This window comes from Erpetoichthys calabaricus, chromosome 14 (genome assembly GCF_900747795.2).
Source record: "Erpetoichthys calabaricus chromosome 14, fErpCal1.3, whole genome shotgun sequence".
In the NCBI taxonomy this organism is placed as follows: domain Eukaryota; kingdom Metazoa; phylum Chordata; class Cladistia; order Polypteriformes; family Polypteridae; genus Erpetoichthys; species Erpetoichthys calabaricus.
The window spans coordinates 63,371,142-63,397,718 of record NC_041407.2 but is presented as its reverse complement, the minus strand read 5'-3'; the positions used below and the strand labels follow the sequence as shown (position 1 = coordinate 63,397,718).

General features: G+C 40.3%; 1 protein-coding gene across 1 annotated transcript in view; it reads right to left on the bottom strand.

Moving 5' to 3' along the window:
* LOC127525858 (uncharacterized) overlaps positions 1–26,197 on the bottom strand; it is a 485,542-nt gene extending 459,345 nt beyond the window's left edge. The window contains exon 1 of the mRNA XM_051918829.1: positions 25,627–26,197. Coding sequence (XP_051774789.1) covers positions 25,627–26,172 — 546 coding nt within the window. The 5' untranslated portion in view covers positions 26,173–26,197. The remainder of the gene's footprint in view (positions 1–25,626) is intronic.
* Positions 26,198–26,577: the final 380 nt, after the last annotated feature.

Here is a 26,577-nt window from a genome sequence, read left to right as displayed (position 1 = left end):
TTGCTTCTAATGTTTTTGTGAAATGTATCCTTAACAAGTTCCCAGCTGTGTCCCTGTGCTCTTGATGAACTCATTTTAATGTAACCATCTCAATCTACTTCACTAATTCCCTTCATAATTTTAAACACTTCAGTCAGATACCACTTCTGAACACTGTGAGCAGTGTACTTGTTGGTGATGCCAGCTCCTGTCTCTCTTATCCCTCACCTTTTCTGTACAACACCACTACACTCCACCCATCCACTGAGCAAATCTCACCCTTGTCACCAAGTGTATTGCTGTGGACTCAAACCACAAAACTTCTCAGTTCACAGACTTGCACTGTGGTGAACTGCTGGTGGTCACCCACGAACCTCTTACTAAGAACCGGAGTGCTTACAGCATGAGCTGATAGGCAGGGCCGGATTTATATGAAAAGAGGCCCTAGGCTATTCCACTTATGAGGCCCTTTCACCTTCCATTTTTAAGTTTGTAAATTACATGAGAGATAATAAAATTTTGCTAACAATTTGAATGTAGGCCCCTCTTGATCTTGAGGCCCTAGGCTGAAGCCTAGTTAGCCTATAGGAAAATCCGGCCCTGCTGATAGGAGAATTAATTGTGTCAGCTAGGTAGACAAAGCACTTCCTGTTGTCATCAGCTGAGATCTCTTTCTCTCATTTCTTGTCATTTCTGCTCAACATCGCCACCACACTCTATCCCATCCTTGTCTCCAAAGTTTATTGCTCTGGAGTCACACCACAAAGCTTCTCGGTTTGCAGATTGGTGTAGTCGTGAACTGCTGGTGGGCAGCAGCACCAAACCGTGGCTCAGAAGCAGTCTCCTCATAGAATGAGCTAATAGAACTCCTAGTCTCAGCCGTGTAGATACCACTTGTGAGCTCTGTGAGTGGAGTGTTTCCTGATGACGTGAGAGAAGTTCTCTTTCTCTCAGCCCCCTCCTTTTCTGCACAACACCACCATTGTAATGATTTAAATGAATGAATAAATCAATGATTAATTATAGAATAAAGTAAGAGAATGTGAAGATATTTTGATCTGTGCATCAGCTGCTTAAATGCAAGTAAACAGTATTTTATTAAAAAATATTTCTTATAAGAATAACTTTTTTCCTTTGTCTCCAGCACAGTAAATTATTGCAATTCACTACTCTTGGCAGCCCACACGTACCCTTGCTACTCATCCAAGAATCCAAAGTTCTGCTGTCACGATTAAAACTATAAGTAGAACAACTGTTCCCATTCAACTATTCACATTTGTTCCACTAACGTCCAGAGTAGTAAAGAACTGATGTAAACCATTTATAACCAACAGATGTGAACTGTATAAAGGAATAATAACAGCCAGCTAGAAAACTCTAATCTGAAGGGATCCCTAATTAGTACAGTGCATTAGTGTAAAATCTATTTGCTCCATTCCCTTAGAACCAAGGTGTTACTTACGTATTTGAAGAGAAATCAGTGGCAAGGTGAAAAATGTCAGACACGTGACAATAACCTGGCAGCAACAAGCACAAAACCATGTCAGGGCATCCTTACATACTGTCCCAGACTAGCTATATCTGTTCATTAACACATCTTTAGGCTATTCTACCAAATAAACCCACCCAAGCACACTTCACATGGAGGGTTAGGTTAGGTTAGGTTAGGTTTCTTTATTTAGTCATGTTTACACAGGAAAACATGAAATTTGCCTTCTCAGTTGCATCGAATAACAGGTAACAGACAGAATGAAATAAAACAGACAAATAGAAATAAGAAAGGTTAAGGTAAGGCAGTTAGATAAAACATATTTATACCAAAAAAAAAAGGTAACAGGATATATATCAAAACCTTAAACATTATCTCCGATATTTCTTATTGAAAAGTCATATGGCACTAGGAAGAAAGGAGTTTCTGAACCTAAACAGGAATCATATTGGGTCCATGTTTAGTACCCGCTGAGACAGCATAGCATCCTTTGCATTTTAAAATTGTACAAATCAATATTAAAAAAGACAATAGAAGCACACTTCTTATTTGGGTTACAGTGAAGAGACAAAAGGAGCCTCTCCTAAGGCTTCAAGAGAAAATGCCAGAAAGCAGACATTGGTAAGTCAGAATCTGGCTGGCTTGTGAGGATGCACAGGTTTATATAAAGTCTAAGCCATTCCCAGATACTTGGAGGCATTTATATTTACAGAATTGAAGTGTATATATTACATAGGTGGTCATTTTGCTGCTGCTGCAGTGAAGTCATGATTTATGGTTGCCACTGTACAACATGGCAGACCTCTTATGTTCTCCTCATCCTGTGCCAAATTCATGCATATGCGTTTATACACACTTCCATTGAACCTTGAAGCTAACCGATGGCAGATGGCATGTCATTAAATATTTTCCCATTTTATGCTTTGCCAGTATGTTATTTTAACGTTAGATTGAAATGCACAAGGCATTAGAAGTCAGCACCCATTTCATTTACAGAGTGCATCTAAAAATAAATAAGTAAAGAGTTTGGTGACTCGACAAGAGACAGCAACAGCACTAACACACTTGCTGTTGCTACCTGGCTTGTCTGATCACATCCCAGCTCATTATAGTTAATGTACAAAGCCTTCCATTATTGGCCTAATTGTAAGTCATTGAAAGGACACAGCAATCTTTCAAAACAAGGGGTGAAAAAAAAGAGATAATTTATCACCAACAATAAATGCAAGCTCTCATATTTTTTATCATGTGAGAGATGGACTCCGCTCAGGTGACAAAGAGACACAACAGCAGGCACATATGCACTTGGACTCTCATTCAGCGCTTTCATTTGTCATCTTTAGTGCTTATGCTTTTGACATCAAATTAATCATATCAGCCGGACAGTTTCTAAGTGTTCCTGTTCCATAACGCATTCCCCCGAGCCTTAGCTGCTTAATATACAGATGATCCGCATCAGAGCACCTCTCAGAAAGAATGACATAACTCTTTAGCAAATCAGCAAGGACGCAGAAAGGAGGGCTCGTGGTGTGTGATTAAGTGAAGGTGGCTTGAGGGTCCAACATGTCTCATTGGGTTCATAGATTTGCTATTAATGTTGGGTGAGGTGGCAAGAAGAAGGATCTTTGCAAGTCTTACAGCTCAGAATTGTTGGGAAACTTTTAATGAGGAAAAAAAAAATAATGATAACTTTCATTTATAAGTGCCTTTGAAAACATTTGAGACGCTGTATGAGTTAAAAATAGAGACATACGAGAAAAAGAAAGTTAAGATAAAACAAAGGATACAATTATCACATCAAATTTTTTAAAAAGATAAGCCTTTACGTTACTTTTACATGCAGACGTTGTAGAAGATTTTCAAATGTAAAGAAGTAGGCAGTTCTCTACCCTGGAAGCTGCAGTACTTAATGCTCCCTCACCAAGTAAATTTATCACCAATAAGTAAAATTATTTATTAGATGACTAAAAATTGCAGCAAAGTGTGTAATAATATACAAGAAATAGAAATTTATGCATAAGAAAAACAATCTTGTAAAGCATTAGTTTCATTGTGGGAATGTTACAGAGGGACCCCACCTTACGTATAATAACCCCAATTTACTTGCTACCTGTTTATCTATTAGTGGGGTTTCAGGCTATGCTATCTTTCACAGGCCCCGATTACTGACAGACCAAGCCAGGATTAATTTCACGTGCCATTTATTATTAGCTTACTCAGAGACAGCAGACAAAGCATACAGTATAGCAATCAAGCAGGGGAGCAGGTACAACTTTTTACTCACTTTATTCACAAATGTTAGTCATAAATATCCTTAGTGTCTAATATGCAGAGCGGTTACATACGGGTGTGGCATTAATCCCAAATTTTTGTCAAAATCTACACACCCAATGTGCCTAGGTGGAAGGTCAGTCTGTCTGGCAGAGCCTCAGAGACTCAAACCATTTACATGACTTTGCAATTCACTGCTGGGGGTGAGGGGTCCCCCTTGCTGAATTGATAATTGTCATGGTTCCCTTGGTTGATTTACACTGGTATATCTGTTTTTTATACACTTCCATGGGGTGTCAAAGAGTTGGGGCTGACTTCCCTCCCATGGTGACCTGTGATTCCTTGACCAATCCTGTCCTTCTTTTGTTCTCAGTTCGTCCATTACCCCTTACAACTCATAGGACATACCTCATTCTTAAACATGTTCAGCCCATGCTGATCTTAACCCCCTTTTTTGCCTGTTCTAGTCATCTTGCAGCAAGCCGAGCAGATCAACATATCTTACAATAGAATAATTAGTAGACAAAGTGCACTTAAACTTTCTTACATTTTTCTATTGCATGCTTTTATCACTATTACATTATGTTTCTAATTAATACCTGCATAAGAAACAGGGAACGTACAGCACATGGTTATTCATAGTTCATCATAGTCCATCCCTATATCAGACATACAATATTTAACAGATGTCATGAGACAAGCAGGAGTCCAAGGATTATTGTGACTGGGTAAGATAGACCAGACTAATTACATTGGACAAGAAGTCAAAACCAAGAAGTCAAGATATAATGAAACATTTTCACACCTTCTTGCACTACCATTTTGGATTTCCGTAGGCCCTGCCATTTTGTAAATAGTTTATGCTACTGGGTTGCCGTGGTAGGCCACCTGGAAATATACTTTTGCATAAGTGAGATCACACGTCACATAAGGGTCAACATCATACATTTCCTGGTTGTCCAAGATTGAGGATGTCAACAAATGAATTGCTGCATATTGTCGCATACGGCCAGGGCCCTGCCCAGAAGAAGACAAGAAAGTGCTGTTTATTGTGCTTTGTACAGTGCTGCTGAGGGAAGTGAGGGAGAAGCACTTCCCCACTTATTACACTTGTGCTGTGTACTGAAACACGTGCCTGGTGTCTGTCTGTGTTGGGTTTTAGGAGACTGGTACACCCCCTGCAGGTCACAATATTTTTGAAATTTTTTGTGTTTTAATTAATTTCTTTTTTTTGTCTAAAAACTATGAATCAACAGTTTATTTTTTTATATAGCCCGAATATCACACAAGGAATGCCTCAATAGGCTTTAACAGGGCCTGTTTATTGACAGCCCCCTTAGCCTTAACTCTCTAAGAAGACAAGAATCATGTTTGGATTCGGTGCTGGGTTTTCCTTGTCTAACTTTTATAGCGTTTGACTTAGTTTATCAACTTTCATCTGTCTTCAGGTTCCTTTTCTTTGTTGCTTGCCATCTCTACTTCCAATTGGAGAACACCAGCAGCCCACTGATAAAGGAACGTCTAAGATATTCCTGATAGTTTATTGTGTTACTTTTTGTTGAATATTTTAGGTCATTTTTATATGTTAGTATTTCTTTATTCTTGTAATGTTATTTTCATTTAACGTATCTTTCTTTTTATTCACTATGCCAATATTATGTGTTTTTTGCCAACTATTACCCATATGCTCAGTATTTTGAGCTGACGCTTAGCATTTGGGCTCCATTTAAAGTCTAAGTTGCCTCTGCACATTTGCTGAGGTGTTTGTTGCTTTTTCCTGTTGTCGTTTGGTTTATCCTTGGAATCTTAATTTTGTAACTTCTCGTTTAGGATTTTTTTGGTTCTTTGACTATTTGTTCTTGCTACTGGCTTTTACTTTTGGATCAGAGATTTGGATTTCTTTCATTTTGGTTTGCAATTTCAGGCACTTTGTTGTTGCTTTTTGATCTTGACTTGCCTTATCTTTTGGAACATTTTTTAAATAAACTCCATGTTATTATTATGAATCATCCATCCATCCATTTTCCAACCCGCTGAATCCGAACCCAGGGTCACGGGGGTCTGCTGGAGCCAATCCCAGCCAACACAGGGCACAAGGCAGGAAACAATCCTGGGCAGGGTGCCAACCCACCGCAGGACACACACAAACACACCCACACACCAAGCACACACTAGGGCCAATTTAGAATCGCCAGTCCACCTAACCTGCATGTCTTTGGATTGTGGGAGGAAACCGGAGTGCCCGGAGGAAACCCACCCAGACACGGGGAGAACACGCAAACTCCACGCAGGGAGGACCCGGGAAGCGAACCTGGGTCCCCAGGTCTCCCAACTGCGAGGCAGCAGCGCTACCCACTACGCCACCGTGCCGCCCATTATGAATCATTGTCATGGTTATTATGGGGCAGGGATTTTTTTTACCATTTGCCTTTTTAATTTTTAGATCTTGGTTCGTTTTGGTGTGCACCTAAACCTCGATTCTTGAGTTTTGGCGGTCAGGCTTATTTTGGAACTTTGAGGCCTATCTGGCAATACAGGCCCGTTGAGCCTAGTTTTGAGGTTAAGCCTTTTTTGAATATCCATGAACTGACTTAGCAATGCAGCAACATTTCCTGCTGTATTGTAACTTTACATCAATCCATCCATTTTGTAACAGGTGTATTCAGTTCAGGATTACAGGAACGGGTCGCATAAGTCTTATGCCCTGCCGAGGAACAGACAGGTGAATTATTTATGGAGCTAAACAGGACGAAGCACATAAAAAATTAAACCAAAACAAATAAAAATAAAACTAGCAACCAAAAACTGAAGTCAGAAAAACATGCACAGAAGTCAAACCAGGTGAAACTAGTGAGAAGCATAGAAATGAAAGGTTTCTTTGAAGTATTTTTTTTTAATTTACTTAGGAGGTTTGCATCTGCAGATCACCCCAGCTGACCTTTTATTCTGTCTCGCCAATTACCTGCAAGTCACGACCCTAGAAGCCACACTCCTAGTAAAATCTGCACCAATGACAGCTCTCAAATAGATAGAAGGCCCCAAAAAATAGCTTTCAAGACAAAGAAAATATCAAATTAATGCACTCGAAACCTAATCATGACAATAAGGTTATGCATGTTCTGCATGGAAGAAGATCATCAGTGGAATCTCCCAGGAGTCTGTCCTCAGTCCATTACTTTTTCTAATTTAAATTAATGGCATAGATTCCAGTGTAGTCAGTAAACTACTGAAATTTGCAGGCTACACAAAAATTGGTGGATTAGCAAATACTGAGGAGGTCAGAAAAACATTTCCAAAGATCTGGACAATTTTCAAACTGAAAAGAAACTTGGAAAATGCAGCTTAAGGTAAAAAAAATGCAAAGTGTTACATAAAGACAATGTGAACATTAATAATAAATAGGAGATGGGTAATCCTGTCTCTCCAACTTTTTCTTAAATTGTACCGGGTGCAAGGCCAAAACAGACATAGATAAGATGCCAGCTCATTACAGAACTCACATTTATGAAGCTGGTTTACTGTCACCAGTTAGCTGAACCTGCACATCTTTGGGTTCTGGGAAGCAAACTGGAGTGCTTGGAGGAATGTCTACACAGAAATGGGGAGATCACACTAACAACACATGCAATGACCTGAGTTGCATTTGAACTCTCAAGAGCTCTAAAGATGGGAGGCATCATACAATATAATTTATAGTAACTTGATTTGCAGCTTGTTGTGCTACCTATGGAGCTGCTTTGTACAGATTGATAGATTAAGCGTGTTGACTAATACATGTATTTGTTTTACATATAGTAATGTCTTTCACGATAATTACTGTTACTGGGCGCAATGGAAAAAAATAACCAGCAAATGCAATATTAATACGTCAAAAAATGTATTGTACTGTAAGTATATGTTCGGACATTTGTAAAATTGAATAAAGCAGTAAACAGAACTATCAAACAGCTCATTCTACTTCAGTCCAGATGATGCACCTGACCAATTTAGTCTTCATTTGTTGGAAAAAAGCTATGGATCTCTTATCCAGCCGCCACATAATCCTTCAATATTAGTAGAGGATTGTGTGATTTGCCCATGATTTAATCACCGCAAGACAGCAAATCTGCTTTAAGTCACCAAATCTCATGACAGATCGCAAAGTCAATATTATTCCATGGCACTTGAAGCACAGAACCTGCTACAGAACAGGTTGAATGATTTATGTATTGCAACTTGGGGACCAATTAAAAGGAACTAATTTAGCGGTACAGCTTTCAAGCACACCCAGTGGTCAGGTTGGCCTTTCTCTATTTTCTTCTTTTTTTACTGCTAAGTGTAAAAGCACACAAGGAAAATATAAAAATATACAAAATGTAGAAAAATGATAGCGGTGTAGAGAGGCATGTACTGTAAAGGATGAAGGGTGGGTTGATAATCTGATGTTGGACAGAGTGGGTGTTAATTTAGGCCATTGCACGATGTACCTGCTGTCCTTGTGAATTTTTGTTAAATTGTCTTCTGCTGTTCTTTCTGATATCTGCAATATTCGGGAGGACTTCAACACGAAATGTGCAACACCTTCATTAGAGTTCTGCTGCTTATAGCAGCTAACACCGTGAGTGCATTTTATCACCATTTCTTTAGCCTGTAAATGCCACATAGCTATCTATAGTGTTCAGGAATCAGCAAACACAAAAATCTTGTAGTGCTACTTCTTAATTTAAGCGACAGGAAGAGCCAAACAGCATATAGTGTTATCCGAAGAAATTCTGACTTAAACCTCACCAGGAAAAAGCTAAGAGGTACACAATAAAGTGACCTTCAAGGGTCTTCTTCACCCCACTAATGCTACAAACCTAGAGCCGGCCCTCACATTAACTTGTTCCAATAAGCAGACAAACACCACATAAAATCAGGACACAAAATTAAATGAAAGGAAGTGACGAATTTTCCTTTTAAACAACTTGTGAGATCATTACTGCAATGGTTCCAGTAGACATCCTTAATTACAACAGATCTAATGGAGCATCTCCCACACAAACACCAAGTTCCTATGACAAATGCTGACCTAATAGAGATAGATCTAATTTATACAGACTGACATGATTTTGTAACACTTTGGTATGATATAGTTCTATAATACCCATCGCTCCATGTACCTTATATGGAAATGTTTCTCAACCTTTTTGGTGTTACGTCCCACTTTTTCACATGTCTAAGTGTCTTCGTGACGCAATGTGGGGGAGTCCCCCAGTTGCATACCATAAGAGATTGGACAGGGGCAATTCCTCTCACAGAGGCGTTTCCCATATTCCCACCAAAACTCTTTCTCAAACCTCAAGCACTTTACAGCAAACAAGCACACACCATCATAAAATGTAAGTATTGAAAAACATAACTCTCCCTTGGACAATCATCAGAATGGGTCTCCCTCTTTGAAATGACCACGTCAGAGCTGCAAGAGGAAAAATATTTTCCAATGGCATTGCCGATTGCTTAGGCAAAACGGCACATCCCTCTACCATTAAAACAAATTGCACCTTGTTACCCATTAGCTTCAGCGATTGAGTGGTTAAGTGGCAGTGGCAAAGCAGATCTCTGAGGCCCTCACTCGTTCTCTCAGAGCGGGCACACAAGCCTTGCAGATGTGAGGATCACTGTGGTTATGCTACAGCAGGCAGCAGGTGAGTTCCAGTATATTGAATCGCAAGAAATATATAATATATATAATATCTATAAACAGAGCACCCTACTAAAGACATGGACAAGTCAGTACATTCTGAATTTCATGTTTTTAGTGTATATTTTTATTGCCAATATCTTTGAAGAAAAATTATGGACTTTAGGAAACTTTCCCAATAACATCTTTCTACAGTAGTCTGTTTTCTATTTAACTAATGTAAATTTCCCAGCACTTTACAGTATATGTATATATGCAATGATGAATTAGCCCCATCTGTAATTTAGATTTTTATGTCACTTACAGATGATGGGATGTATTGACAAGGGAGATGAGACAGAGTATAGGCATCAGGCGGAGAACTTTGTTTCTTGGTTCAGAAAGAGAGTTGGCCACAGCTTAACATCAGCACAACCAAAGAACTGGTCTTTGACTTTTGCCACACCAAAGAGTCTCATGTCTATTCAGGGAGTGGATGTGAAGGTGACAAACTGCTGCACATACTTTGAGGTCCACATCAATGACAGGTTGGACTGGTCTCTAAACACAGAGAACTATATAAGAAAGGGCAGAGCAGACTTTTTTTCTTAGGAGACAAAACTCCTTTAATGTTGGTAGTGAAATCCTTTATATGTTCTACAACTCTGTGATGGCCAGTGTGACTTGGTTTGTAGCATCACTTACAAGTAGTGAGGGAATAAATCAAATTCACAGAGCTGTTTGCATAGAAACTAGATGATAGTTTTAGTAGCAGCACTACATATATGTATGTGATATTTAAATCCTTATGCTGTAAATAGTCATTTCTTTAGATTGACAATTTGAAATTATATTTCCTTTTAAAACATTTCTAAAAAGTAATCATTTTTCCAATGTGATAACAAATGAAAGAGTCCAGAGAAAGTTTTAAAGACTGTAACTTATATAATGGGCATAAATTCAATATAGTCAGAACTTACTTTCAAAATATTTTCAAAATAGCGATTGAAAGTGACTTAGTTGCTATTAAATTAACTTTTAAATAGATTTAAGTACAGTATGTACAGTGAGAGATTAAATGAAGCAATTTTATCACTAACAAATGATGGATCACGAATGCCACTTTTTGATAAATTTTTCTAGTCAAGTACATAACACAGTAGCTCACACATGAAATGCTGTAAGCAGAGGTTGCTCCGTGCAGTTTTCATGGCTGTATTGTAGCAGTGCAACATGATTAATGTCTTCGTAAATGTATTTTGTGCTGAGTCCCATCTTTCGTAGCGTTGTCCTGTTTACATGGTGTGTGTGTGTCTATGTAAATATGCTCCCCTTGAAACAATGGGAGGTAGAATAACTCTGTGGAACCATGGCCCCACACGATAATTGGTCCTGTCAATTCCATCACCTGCATCAGATCAGAACAGAAAAAAAAAACACATCTCGTTCTACTAGACCGCCATTCCGCTACATAGACAGGAGAAAGCACCGCTTGAAATCATTTACACCTTTGTCTACCTGCCACTTTCAATGCCCGACAACAACAGCTTTGCACCACGAAACCCTGGGGTTCTGGCTCACGCCATTTCTGAGGATAAACACGGTGAGACTGTTTCTTAATGTTTGGGGAGAGGAGCAAGCCATCATTTTTATCTGTATACTTTCTGTAGGACTATTTTTCCAGCTGACCCAGGTTCACAAACATTATCCATTTTCTGTTAAATCTTCTGGACTTTTATGTGCGTTTCGTACTGTCTGTGTGTCTCATTGAGATTGTGTTCAGTGTGGGGTCAAGGGAGAGTTTGCATTATATATTAACTTTGTGCTGCACTTTTTGTTTTTATTATTACAATCCATCGGACACTTTTGGAGTTGTATGTTATGTCGGGGGTGGTTGGAGATATATATATTTGTTACGGCCAAAACCCGAAGTTTGGCCAGTTCCCGAGTTGGCCGGCCGTTTCACATTTTGGCCATGAGGTGTGGCCAAAGTCCAAATTACTAGAAATGACCAGCGTATATGGTACTTTGGCCGGCCATTTTGCGAAGTGGCGGGAACTCCCTGGCCAAAATCCTATGTGCTGAAGTAAGACTGTCTGCTCAAGGTGCAAAGATGCTTAAAAACTTTCAGGTGCAGATTCAGAAGTGAGTTTTCCGTTCTGCACAAGAAACTTCTGAAGGCGGGTCTTGTTCAGAAAGCGGACACTACTTGAGACGGCCTTCCCCTCGCCCAAACACTAACCTTAAGGTCAATAAAATAGGTCCCTGATGTTAAGTCACTATTTTAGGGCTAAAATGATAACAGAAATGTGAAACCTACTTCTATATCTAATCTTAATTATTGTGAAACAACCAAGTGGCGTCCGCTTTCTGAACAAGAGCCGTCAAGGCTACACTCGATGCAATTGCACTACTAAGTGCGCAACAATTTGCTGCTCATGCCTTTTTTCTTCCGACTTTTGCTGATCGCCCCATGCCATTTCGCAAACTGGCCAGTCAAATCCCGAAATAAAGGAAAAGATTAGACATTGGCCAGTCTATTTACAGTGACATTGGTTATTTCCCAATTTGGCTGGAGTTTTCCCACTTTGGCCGATTTCGGGTTTTGGCCGTAACATATACAGTGGAGCCTCGGTTCATGACCATAATTCATTCCAAAACTCTGGTCGTAAACCGAGTTGGTCGTGAACCAAAGCAATTTCTCCCATAGGATTGTATGTAAATACAATTAATCCGTTCCAGACCGTACAAACTGTATGTAAATATATATATATATTTTAGTTTTTAAGCACAAATATAGTTAATTATACCATAGAATGCACAGCGTAATGGTAAACTAAATGTAAAAACATTGAATAACACTGAGAAAACCTTGAACAACAGAGAAAACTAACACTGCAATAGTTCGCGCTATAGTGCTAGGAACCACTCGCTAAAAACACTTTTTTTAATGAGTTTTAAGCACAGGGGAAAAAATTAACATTTGAAAAATCCGTAATTTAATAAACCACCAAGAAAAGTAACATTGCAACAATGCAGGCTACGAACCGATCGCTGTAAATAGAACTGAAAACAAAAACAAGCCTTCTCTACCTTATACGTCACTCGCTCTCTCTCTCTCTCTCTCTCTCCCCCGCCTGTGTGTGTGTGCCTGCGTCTCTCTTTTGCGAGCCTGGAGCACCTGTGTGTGTCTCTCTAGCGCTCGTGTGTGTGCACGCCTCTCTCTCTCGCCTGTGTGTGTGTGCGTGCGTCTCTCTTTTGCAAGCCTGGAGCGCCTGTGTGTGTGTCTCTGTAGCACGCTCCTGTGTATGCGCGCGCCTCTCTCTCCCCCGCCTGTGTGTGCGTGCGTCTCTCTTTTGCGAGCCTGGAGCGCCTGTGTGTGTTGTCACGCTTGGGTCACAGATTTGCACAGAGACACAGGAGGTTGTAGAAAAAAAGGAACTTTATTCAAAGCACTGCAAACAAACATTTGTCTTATTCAACAGTTTAAACGTGCTCCATGACAAGTCAGAGATGACAGCTCCGCCAGGAGCAGAGATTGTCTGAGAGAGAAAGAAGGAGTAGCAAGCAACCAATTTAACAAACTGAAAGAAGCCTGTGCAGGCTTTTTAAGAAGGCGGAGCACCGCGCGAGAGGCATATTACGCGACAGAGCCGGCCAGAAGGGAAAGGAGGAATGTGAAGGTAGTCTGTCCATGTTTCTTAGGGGTTTTCCCAGGGGCGTCTGTATTCTCTGGGGGTGCGATCAGCTTCGCAGCTCACAGTGTGTCTCTCTAGAGCGCTCCTGTGTGTGTGCGCGGCTCTCTGTCTCACGCTGCCTGTGTGTGTGCCTCTGTCTCTCACGCTGCCTCTGTGTGTGTGTGTATCGCGCTCTCTCGCTCTCTCTCTTGCTCGCTGCACAGGAAATGCACAGGGAGAGACTGAACATGAACAAACCGAAAGGGAACCTGGCTTTTTCGTATACCAAGTGTGTGGTCGTGAAACGAGGCAAAAGTTTGGCGAACTTTTTGGTCGTGTACCGAGACGTTCGTGACTGAGGTTGCACTGTACATTGTTTGTTTGTAGTTTTTTCATTTAGTTCTTTATCAACATATATTCACTTTATTGTTTTAAATACTGTTTGTTTTCTGGCTTATTTTTGATCGTTGATTGGGAAAACTTTAATTGGAAGAAGTATGGCTTGTTGGGTCTAACGTCCTCTTCTTGCCAGGCCATGGGTCTTGGTGGTGTAGCTGCCAGTTTGGGAGAGCGAGTCGGCCATTACAGTATCTGTAAGCTTTCCTCAGTAATATAATTTATTTTTAAAGTTTTTATGAAAACTCTCGACTTTGTTTTGTTAAGCATTTTTTTTTTCAAATTTTCCATCACATGCATAATTGATTTTCTTATCTAGAATTTTTTTTGTTTCTTGTGGTATGTAAAATAGGCTTTGTGCCAGGTGTTACAAGCCTGCTTCCACCTGAGGGCCTGGACCAATTGGCCCTGCAGTGTTCTTGGAATATCATTGGGTGTGTGCACACATGTGCAAAGTAAATTTTCCAATTTGGCTATGGGGCTTGAAAGCTACAGACCCGTATCCTTATCATTATTTTGAGGACCACTTTATTACTATTATTTTAATCACATGTTTACATGACTGGATCAAGCTTTTCACAGTTAAGGTTATGCAGCACAAGTCAGCAAAGAAATACACAAAGTGCTGTACCATTTGCTCCCTTAAAGGTAGCCAAAGTAATTTGAAAAGACAAAAAGCAGATCAATAGAAGTAATGCATCAATCACAAGACATTACACATATCAGAAAGGGCTGATACGTATCTTGATCTTCACTCATCATTGAGGAGAATCTCCTGACTGCTCTAAACCTGAAAAAGTCGCCAAGGAAGTCTACGTGTGCTCCTTCCACTTTGTGGAAAAGAAGCCAGCAGTTTGATGCCCTTGTTTCAAAGAAGCACATCATATTGGTCAGGAAATAATAGATATGTTTAAAAAGATCAACATTTTGATTGTTTCTGCTGTCCAGTAAACACCCAGTGGTTAGCGTTAGGACAGTCATAGAAATTTGTGTTTGAGTCATGAATGTGTGTAGTCCATGTGTTCTTTACATGTTATTGAGGCTTATAGGTTATAGACTCTTATTTTTGACAGTAAAATGAGGACCACCATTTTTTTTGCCTACTTACATGTTTACACTTTTGTTTTGAGCTTTTACCAGTCACGTTTATGCAGCACAAGCCAGCAAAGAGGTTTGATTGTAAACTTTTTCAGTTTAGCCAGTTCATAGCTAATAGATTTTGTAGGGGAACAACAGGTGGTTGCAAGGCTCTCACTGTACTTAACATTTATCTATATCTGCTGTCTTTTGACAGATGATGATGATGATGTCAGAGAATATCACAAAGATCTGATGCCAATTGACACAGAGCAGGCAACAGCATTGTCTGATTGAATTTCTGTGATGAGAATGGCATGCAAACATTCATATCTTGAAAGTCATTAGCAAAACAAGAACAAATATTGAGAGTTAGATAAGTTAGTGTTGATGTTGGAGAGCTCTGCACAAATGCAGGGAAATCGTGGATTGATCCCACCAGCGCTTTAATGCTGAAAACACCACTGCTAATGGCACATGTTCTATATAGATGACATAACCTTCAAACCGTTCAACACCTGCAGTTGCAGCCAGAAACATAATTGCATGTTAGGTCATGGTGCTGAGTGCTGTATTATGAAAGCATCATCCGAAATTGCTTTGTTGGAATAATTCTATTGATTTTAATTCACAAGGTTACTTCTGGAAAGTGGGCCAGAAGAGATGTCTCCTCCCAAGGTCTTTTTTCTTGTAACTCAGTGCGAAGGCGAATCAATGGCTCTTAACGTGCACTATACTCCACAAAGAAAGATTTCTGCAGTAGCTAAATTGAACTTTAATCTGCATTCTCAGAAGCTTATTTATTTCCATGCCTTCTTGTCTGGCAGTATAGATTTTGGCAAATCTGCAGTTTGCAACCATTAATCACTTTTTGTGTTCCCACTGCCTGACTTGAGAGATACACCAGCATCTAGTTCACCGAGAATTTCTCATATTTAGTACATATCAAGCTATGTATATCTCTCCTTGCTTTTATGGATGAGCTTCTCTCTCTGCCTCTTTCATTTTTTCTCAATTTCTCGTGCTCTCTCTGCTCTGATTTTCCTAAAAATAGTTTTGCGGTTACACAACAGCACAGAAGTGGCATTTGAGAAGATGGACTGGCAGTAAAAAAAAGGCCATTTAAATGATTCTCTGCAGCTGGTTTGATAAAAAATAACACTCTTTCTAAAGCTGATTTTATTATTGCTTCTTCTAAAGAGTCAGAAGCTTCAGATTTTTAAAAGATGATCTGAGTCATTTACAACATACATTTGTTCACATCCTATTTAAAAAAATGTACTCTATACTGTGGAAAATACTGATGGAAAAGGAGTAGCTTACTAAGTTTTATATGTGGGCATACTGAAGAGTTACCTTTATTCTTAGACTGAAGGACCACTTCCTCATGGACAGAGGCCCCACTTCATGAAGGGACAGTTTTATTTGACCCGATCCAGAATTGCTCATCATATCATTACCCCCAATGGATGAAATAAAATAAAAAGTCTGACTGTAATGTAAAAGTGACTACAAAATGATCATACAATTAATGTGAGCAACCTGCCTTTAAAAAGGTGTGGACAATGGACATGGAGTGACATGGAAGGAAGCCTCAGTTGGCATGTGTGACAATCCTCATGTACTGTTTGTCTCCCATAAGAGTCACTCTGTATGGTGTGCGTCTTCTGATGCAGTCAGCTAGCTATAGACTTGTCTTATGGGTATTATGAAATAAAGACAAATAATGCACTGTTTTTTGAATCAATGGCAATCAAAATTGACATGAAATTTGGTTTCCAGGTCTTCTGACATGATTATTTCTCTTGTGGAAAAGGCTTCAGTGTGATGTATGATGAGTGCTCGATAACACATATGAAATACAAGTATGATCAGTGTGGACCACCAGGGAATGTACATCCACCATAACCCAACACAGACAAGTTCCCAGTCCAGCACACATGTTTTATTTACAGCTGGGGAGCGCATTTCTCTGCTCCCCACAGTGCAGTACTTTAAGCACAGTCCTTTCCTTTCCTTCTTCTCTTTCTTTTCTCCGCCTCAACTCCTCTCCTGGCAGGCTTCGTCCACTTTCCCCCGACTCTGGCTCCCCGAATGTAGTGAGGAGGTTCCTTTTATGATGGCTCTGGGAGTGTTCCGGGTGGCTCATTAATCGGACCTGGAATCACTCCCAGGTGTGGTGAGAGCCCAATGAAGGGCTTTGCAGCTCCCCCTGGCAGCCCCCGTGGAACCCAACAGGGCTGTGCCAAACCTCAACTCCCAGCATACCCTGCGGGAATCCATCGTGCCACAGCCACCCAGGAGAGCAGCCCTCTAGCATCCCGGGGGAAGGTATTGCTTTGCCGATGCTTTCTTTACCAGTCCTTCCATACAGTTGGAGTTCCAGCCAGGTAATGGCCGTGTCCGCCTAGTAGGTCAGCTAGTAGATCATATTTATAGTACCCCAACTGATGATGTCAGATTGTGCATGTTCTTATGTACTTAATGCTGTTGCTCTAATTTTTTTTCTTTTGTTATTAAGTAATTAATTTCAATATTTGTTTATGTTATTTTGCACTGTAGTTGCTGCATGACTTCCAGGTTTTCACAATGGTTAGTAGATGCACTGACTCTTACCTTTGCGTCATGACAGACTCGTCAATTTATCTTGTGTAAGGCTAGGGGCTGGATGCTTTTCATGTCTGAGCTTTTCAATAGAGAGGAAGAGCTGCTGCCTCACAGTAAGGATACAAGGGTTCACATGCCGGGTCCTTACTTTGTGGAGTTTGTATGTTTTCTCCAGGTTCTCTGGTTTCTTCCCATTGCCCAAACACATGCGAGTTAGGTGAATTGGCAATGCTGAAATAGTTCGGGTGTGTGGGGGGGTCTATTCCCCTTGAGATGAACTGGCACCCTGCTCAGGGTTTGTTCCTGCCTTGTGCCCTATACTAGCTGGGATAGGCTCCTGCAACCCTGGTCTGAATTAAGCCAGTTAGAAAATGACATGATTTTTCAATAAACATAGCAAGACTAATGAAAAAAATAGAACAATTCAGTTTCTTCGACTATGCTTCATTCGTGTTATTGAATTACATGTGTTTATATATTTCATTGTTGTTTTTTGTTGTTTTTGAGTGACAATGTGTCATATTTTTTCTTATTTTCTATTATGTTTATTATTGCGTACTGTCTCTTTAAAATTACTTGTGTTCCTTGTAGGTGAGGTGGGACCACCCTGACATCTCCACCCCTGAGCCCTTCCTTTAGCTAAGAAGGCTGAGGGTTTGGGAATTATTTGTTTACTGTGGAGCTTGTGAACATTATTATCTATTGTTGTTAGATTTGCTGGCTCTTCTCACTCGGACTTAAGGATTCCGCTTATTGGACTTTTGGGACTTGTTTCCTTAGGATTGTCTTTTGTGGAAACTCCTTGTGCCTCTTTTTGCTTTGTTGTGTTTTCCTTTGTATTTTTCCATTTCTATAATGTAAATACTTGATTTATAGAGATTCTCTATTTGTCCTTTTTATACAAGTTAAGGGTTTCCTGTTATCCCTCCTCTTGTGGGGCTTTTGTTATCTTTTGGTATAGTTCTTGTTGTTTTGCTAGCTCCCCATTTTCAGGCCTGCTCTGGCTGAAGTGAGTGGATATATTTTAGGGCCTGGCTGAGTTTTGGGGAACCTCTACTTTGAAGATCCTGACGTGCCTTTTGTGAAGCTTTTTGGAGGCCTCACCCCAGGTCTGCCTTTGTGAAAACTCCAATTCATAACAATTAGATTATCAGTTTGATTTTTTCTTATGCATTCTTTAAAGATTGTAAATAAGAAGAAAAATTAACAATCTGGTTACAGTGAACCCTCGTTTATCACGGTTAATCCGTTCCAGACTCTACCGCGATAAATGAATTTTCGCGAAGTAGGATTCTTTATTTATAAATTGAATATTTTCGCAGTTAGAGTATAGAAAACCTGTTTACGACCTTCTAAATACGTTTTCTAACATTATTAGAGCCCTCTAGACATGAAATAACACCCTTTAGTCACCATTACACTCGTATTACCCAATATATTAGACAAAATAAGAGAAAATAAGACATATTAGACATTACAAATATCATATTATTATTATTGTACTGTTCATTTAATTACACACACACACACAGTTCTTACACACAACCACTAACCTATGAAGGCACGACCTCAGTAGTCTTCAGGTGGTGCAGTATCTTCAGCAGGTGCGTTGTTGTGTTCTTCCGCTGAAGGAGTACTAGGAGTAGGCAGTGGATGTCTGAGTGGGTGGCTGAAGAACATCTTGATAGGCAGTTGCTGGCGCTGTCTTTTCATATGCTTGAGGAGGCTTTTGTAGGGTATTGCCATCTTTGATCATATCCAAGAGTTTCACCTTCTCCTGGATGGTAAGCATCTTCCTCTGGTGCTTAGTTTCATTGTCAGAAGGCTTAGAAAAAGCTGCACGTTTAGAAGTCATCATGGGGCTTAGATAAAAGTTCTCAGAAAGTGCATGCATAGTGACGTAAGCGTGTATGAGAAAAAATCGCGATAGAGTGAAGCCGCGAAAGTCGAAGCGTGATATAGTGAGGGATCACTGTAAACACTTTCAGACCTCTGCCAACTAACTCGATTTAAACCACTAATTCACTGTGTCCTTTATAGACTGAACTATTTAGTGTGAACACATAGATGACTCACATTCAGCATATATCCATTAGAAGCCAAAAAAATTTGGAAATGTACAGTATCAACTTTGCTAATAAGTCTTTTGGTCAGTAGGCTTGCACTGCTTCTTTAAATTAAGGATAGCGATGAGTGAAGTAATTCACTGTGTCATGCACATGGGCTTAGCAGACATCTCTAGAGCTCACAGATGGTAAATAATATCGCTCTGAGCAGAAAGGAGGTGCTATCACTGTTGACTGTCTTTTTATACCTGCCGTTCTGAATCTTGACCATTGGAGGACCTGCTATCCAATTCTGTTTCCAGCAAGAAGGTCGAGATATAAACTCTGAAGCCACAGAAAGTCAGTGTTCAGTGTGGAAGCTGTTGAGGAAGAACGCAGAATGCTATCAACGAATCTTTGATTTGCTTTTGACCTGAAGTCATTTATGTACACTTCTGTGCTATTTTTTTTCCACTTTTTTACACAAGCTATTAAAAGGTATGACCGTCTGGTACTCAAACACTTTTTTGGTGAATAAAGTTTCTTTCTTTTACACAATGGTGGAGTGGTGGCTGTGATGCTAGGGATCTGCACTGGTAATCAGAAGGTCTGCCCGTAAATGCCAGAAGTGACTCTACTCCATTGGGACTTTGAGCAAGGCTCTTAACCTGCAATTGCTCTGTCCTGGGGGGTTGTTGGCAGGATTGGCACTCCAGCCACTGTAAAAAAAACTCACACTGTTCCAGTGTGGTGCTGAGGTGTCACCCGTTGCATGGCTGCATTCTGGTCCTAATCTGGGATCTTGAGGCAGTGGGTGCGGCAACACAATGTATCAGCACATGCTCCTACCCTCTTTAACACCTCACTATCGAATTCAACCAATGTACTGTATGGTTTAGTACTTTGGTTTTAGCAACGTTTTCTTTGACTTTTGGTATCAACTCTCATTACAGTTTCTTTATAAAACACACATCTCCTGGTCCTCTTAAAGTCTTCTCTAGCTGCTTCCCACATTCCACCTTACTGGCATATTATCCTGAAGGATTTGATGGATTTAGAAAAGCAGATTAGCTTGGTCCATGATTTGGACTCAGATATGTGGATGCACAAAGCCACCATCCACATTCATATAAACAGAAATATTGTACCATATCATAAATTTTTGTATCTCATATTTCATCATATCTCTGTGTCAATTCATATAAACTCATAAACATATACTGTAGATACATTATTTTTATATGAACATTTACTGTTACTGTTAAATATATGACTAATTTATTATAATCACAAAAACATTCATGTTTAGCTCATAAAATATGTATTACTTTAAAAATTTGCAGCAAGCAGTAACATTTTATTCCTATTTTCAAACATACCATGTAGCAAGCCCGTCCCAATTGGAAGCATTTATTTTACAGCAATTTCTTAATTTATTGCATCCATTTTGAATTGTATTAAAGTGCATTACAAGGTGGTGTACGTGTAAGTAACATTCAGTCAATGCATGTGGAGGTGTGGAGCAAAAGCAATACTGCAGCTGGCTTTATTGATTTCTGTGACATTTCAAAAGCCTTCAGTATTTTTCATATGTACAGCCTCATGTGCAGTTTAAGTAAAGCCATACTGTCTGTTACAGCAAGCAGAGGAAACGTATTAGGTCATCGATCGAGGCTTACATGGCTCAAATCAGAGCCACATGTCAAATCTGTTACAGCAATTTACAGTTCAGATGCGCAGAAACTGTCAACATACAAAGCAATCAAAGTGTCAAGGTGATTATGAACATTTAAAAGATGTCATAATTCAGTGCAAAAATGTCAGGTTACTGCACAGTCAGGTAGTCTATGATGAAGACATTTACCAGGTGTTGCTATGTAGAGTGCCTTCTCTACATTTGTGACTACACCATTGTGCAATGAACAATTCAATTATTTATTTATCAATTTATTCAATGATTTAATTAAATTTACTAATTACATACAGAATTGGGCAGGACAGAGTGAGAACAGAAAGTGCTGGTGCCTCCCAGTAAGGATATCTGGTTTCACGTCCTGGATCCACCTGTCGTGGAGTTTACATGTTCTCCCTATGACTGCATGGATTTTCTTTCATAGTCCAAAGACATGTAATTTAGATGGATTAGCAATCCTAAATTGGCCCTAGTGTGTGGTTGGAGTGTGTGTATGTTCCCCCTGTGATAGACTAGTGCCCTATACCAGCTGGGAAAGGCTCCGGCATGACCCTGGATCAGGACAAAGCATTTTACAAAATAATCGACTGACATACAGAATCAAAACTCAAAACAGCAAAGGAAAATAACAAAAAAGCAGAAACTAATTAACAAAATCTTGAACAAAAATTAACTTAAGTCCATAAATCTAAATTTCAGTATTCTACACACTTGAAAAAAATCAGAAGCCAGAAAATCCAAATTACTAAATTGTCAAAAGATGTAAACTTAACAACAAGAAGTACAAAGGGGCGCTGAAGAACATAATTGTAAAAAGTGAACTAAAGCCACAGCAAAGTGGTTCTGGCATATAGGAGGTTTGTATTGGACTCTAAGCTAACTACGTTTTGAATTAATGCAGCACCTGAAAATCCTAACTGATAAAATCTAAAATAAGTAGTGTTAAACAGAATCACACACGTGAGCATGGGAGGCAGCCAAAGGGCCTGAATAATGGTAGTTCCATGCCAGACCAGGGAGTGACGAGATGCACTGACTTTCTCTCTCGATTCTCTGCAGACCATCCATGGGAAATACCGCACGTTTCTGGCGTCAATGATGATGTCACTTCTGGCTCCGATGGCAACGATAATGTCACTTCCGGTTCCGCCGCCAATGATGACATCATGCCCGGTCCGATGACGTCACTTCCGGTCTCGGCCTTTAAAGCCGCCATTTTTACACCTCTCAAGCAGTTCTGTTTTGGACTTGAACCTGAACAGAACTCATCTTAAACAAACCCATTATGCAGCCAGGGCATAATAAAAGGGTGGCTGCCCAAAACCTTTTTGATGTCTTCTGTCTATTCTAGTGACAACAGATAAAACAGTAAAAAAATACAGGCCAAAAGCAATAAGGAGTGTGGAAATTATCAAAACAAATCCAAAAATAACAAAAATATTCAAAACAAAACCAAAGTAAAAAAGGTAATTCAATTAAAGACAAAACTAGATCTGCTAACCAGACATCAAACCCAGAACAAAACAGCCAATACAAATAAAAATACAAAGATCCAAATGAGAAAGACCAACAGACTAAAAGCAGAAGATTGACAAATGGAGCCAGAGAATACTTGCCAGCATGCTCGCTAATGCCACAGCTGAGACATTGTGGCAACAAGGGCCCTAAACAAGTGTTTCTGGAGAAAGCGATTGGTGCAAAATGTGAAACAACAACAGCAACAAAAAGTAAAAAAGTATGTGAAGGGAATGGTGCTAAATTACAAAAAAAGATAACAAATGAAAAAAAGAGTTCAACTGACCACTACCTAATTCCTATTTTCTCAAGCATGTTTATCTCCATTCAAATTGGCTCTACAGCAGCAAAATACTCTGTAAACCACAAATGCTAGAAATTTGTAATTACTTTATTTTAGTAGACAGGAGATCATCTATGACCACTTACAGATGACTAAGAAGGAGTTTTAACTAACCATGACAGACAAATCAAAACTATTAAGCGTTACTCACCTACTCTGTTCCTTCTCTTCTGCCCTGCAGCATGTCTCCTCAATGTTTCAGCATTTACCAGTCTTAATATCTTTTTCTTTAGCAACTCCTACAAGTGGTGAGGGAAATTCAGCTCTCCGTGTGTGGTTTCTCAAGATCACTATTTATGTGACTTTTCTACCAGTGGGATAGAAATGCTTCCACTGCTTCCAATAACAATGGCCGTGAAGTAAGAAACACTTGTGCCCTGATTCTGTTTTCAGTGCCTCAGTAAATCTCTACAAAGATGTTATTTCCTAAACGGTCCACTGCACAGGTAAATATCAGAAAAGTCAAGATAAGGAGAAAGATTTAGAAGGATGGTTTAGTTGTGTATTGTACTCAGCTGTTTTTGGTATCCAGATGCTGAGTTCTTTAATTTTAATTGTGCTCAAGGTCAGGCAAAATTCTATTTATCATTTACTGTTTCGATTGCTGACATTTTCCCTCAGAGACCTGCATGTGTATGTCAAGGTAATTGAAAAAAGGCTCTCAGTGAAATTATTTACAAAAAAACCCCTGAGGTTGTGATTAGATTTATTGCAATATTAAGGCATGTGCACACCAGAGACAGACCAACTGAGATACTGTAAACATGTTGTGGTATTCTGAAGCATAACACAAAGAATACTATGACCTAAAATATGGTAGGAAAAGTCAAATTGGAGTAGGAATACATTTCAGTGGAGTTAAACAAACTAAGTGGATAGATATCTTCTTCTTCTTCTTTCGGCTGCTCCCGTTAGGGGTCGCCACAGCAGATCATCTTCTTCCATATCTTTCTGTCCTCTGCATCTTGCTCTGTTACACTCATCACCAGCATGTCCTCTCTCACCACATCCATAAACCTTAACTTAGGCCTTCCACTTTTCCTCTTCCCTGGCAGCTCTATCCTTAGCATCCTTCTCCCAATATACCCAGCATCTCTCCTCTGCACATGTCCAAACCAACGCAATCTCGCCTCTCTGACTTTGTCTCCCAACCGTCCAACTTGAGCTGACCTTCTAATGTACTCATTTCTAATCCTATCCATCCTTGTAACACCCAAATCTTAGCATCTTTAACTATGCTATCTCCAGCTCTGTCTCCTGCTTTCTGGTCAGTGCCACTGTCTCCAACCCATATAACATAGCTGGTCTCACTACCAGGTCCTGTAGACCTTCCCTTTCACTCTTGCTGATACCCGTCTTTCACAAATTACTCCTGACACTCTTCTCCACCCATTCCACCCTGCCTGCACTCTCTTGTTCACCTCTCTTCCACAACCCCATTACTCTGTACTGTTGATCCCAAGTAGTTAAACTCATCCACCTTTGCCAACTCTACTCCCTGCATCCTCACCATTCCACCGACCTCCCTCTCATTTACAAACATGTATTCTGTCTTGTTCCTACTGACCTTCATTTCTCTCCTCTTTAGAGCATATCTCCACCTCTCCCTACTATCGCTACAGATCACAATGACATCAGCAAACATCATAGTCCACGGGAACTCCTGTCTATTCTCGTCTGTCAACCTGTCCATCACCGTTGCAAATAAGAAAGGGCTCAGAGCTGATCCCTGATGTAATCCCACCTCCACGTTGAATACATCCATCACTCCTACCGCAGACCTCCCCACTGTCACACTTCCCTCGTACATATCCTGTACAACTCTTACATACTTCTCTGCCACTCCCAACTTCCTCATACAATACCACAGCTTTTCTCGAGGCACCCTGTCATATGCTTTCTCCAGGTCCACAAAGACGCAATGCAACTCCTTCTGGCCTTCTATAAACTTCTCCATCAACATCCTCAGAGCAAACATTGCATCTGTGGTGCTCTTTCTTGGCATGAAACCATATTGTTGCTCACTAATCATCTCCTCACTTCTTAACCTAGCTTCCACTATGCTTTCCCATAACTTCATGCTGTGGCTCATCAATTTTATCCCCCTGTAGTTACTACAGTCCTGCACATCCCCATTCTTCTTAAATATTGGCACCAGTACACTTCTTCTCCACTCCTCAGGCATCCTCTCACTTTCCAAGATTCCATTAAACAATCTGGTTAAAAACTCCACTGCCATCTCTCCTAAACACCTCCATGCTTCCATAGGTGTGTCATCTGGACCAACGGCCTTTCCATTTTTCATCCTCTTCATAGCTGTCCTTACTTCCTCTTTGCTAATCCGTTGCACTTCCTGATTCACTATCTCCACATCATCCAAACTCTTCTCTCTCTCATTCTCTTCATTCATCAGCCTCTCAAAAGTGCTCTTTCTCTCTGCTCAACACACTCTCCTCACTTGTGAGTACGTTTCCATCTTTATCCTTTATCAACCTAACTTGCTGCACATCTTTCCCTGCTCAGTCCCTCTGCCTAGCCAATCGGTACAGGTCCTTTTCTCCCTCCTTAGTGTCCAATCTATCATACAAGTCATCATACGCCTTTTCTTTAGCCTTCGCCACCTCTCTCTTCACCTTGCCCCTTATCTCCTTGTACTCTTGTCTACTTTCTGCATCTGACTATCCCACTTCTTCTTTGCCATCCTCTTCCTCTGTAAACTCTCCTGTACTTCCCCATTCCACCACCAGGTTTCTTTTTCCTCCTTCCTCTGTCCAGATGTCACGCCAAGCACCCTTCTTGCTGTCACCCTTACTACATCTGCTGTAGTTTCCCAGCTGTCTGGTAACTCTTCACTACCACCCAGTGCCTGTCTCACCTCCTCCCTAAACTCAACCTTGCAGTCTTCATTTTTCAACTTCCACCATTTGATCCTTGGCTCTGCCCTCACTCTCTTCCTCTTCTTGATCTCCAACATCATCCTACAGACCACCATCCTATGCTGCTTAACTACACTTTCCCCTGCCGCCACTTTGCAGTCTTCAATCTCCTTCAGATCAACTCTTCTGCATAGGATGTAATCTACCTGTGTGCATCTTCCTCCACTCTTGTACGTAACCCTATGTTCCTCCCTCTTCTTATAATACGTATTCACCACAGCCATGTCCATCCTTTTGGCAAAATCCACTATCCTCTGACCTTCTTCATTCCTCTCCTTGACACCATACCCACCCATCACCTCCTCGTCTCCACTGTTCCCTTCACCAACATGCCCATTGAAATCTGCTCCAATCAACACTTTCTGTCCCTTGGGAACACTGTTCATCACTTCATCCAACTCACTCCAAAAATCTTCTTTCTCACCCATTGCACACCCAACTTGTGAGGCATATGCACTAACAACATTCATCATCACACCTCCAATTTCCAGCTTCATAATCATTACTCTGACTGACACTCTTTTCACCTCCAAAACACTCTAAATATAAGGAACACAAATCATCACTGCCAAGCATTTCACTTCTTAAATATTCTGCAGGTTCAGAGTTTCCTTTTTGCTGCCAATGTCTTTCCTGATTGAGTAGTGAAAGGGGAATTAGAGGGTCTGACGTTGCCTGAAGGTAGCAATTGTCACACAAACATGAGAAAGAACAATTTATAGGAAACAATATTTTTCCATTCTGACCATCCATTTTTGAATACATCTGTCTAAGAGAAGGTGGCTGTCCTAGCAGCCCTCAGTACAACGTGAGAGCCAAACTTAGTCATGTAAGCCACTATTCCAACACAGGGCACCCTTAAGGAGTCTAAAGTCAGACAGGCCATGGGGCAGGCCAAACTACATCCT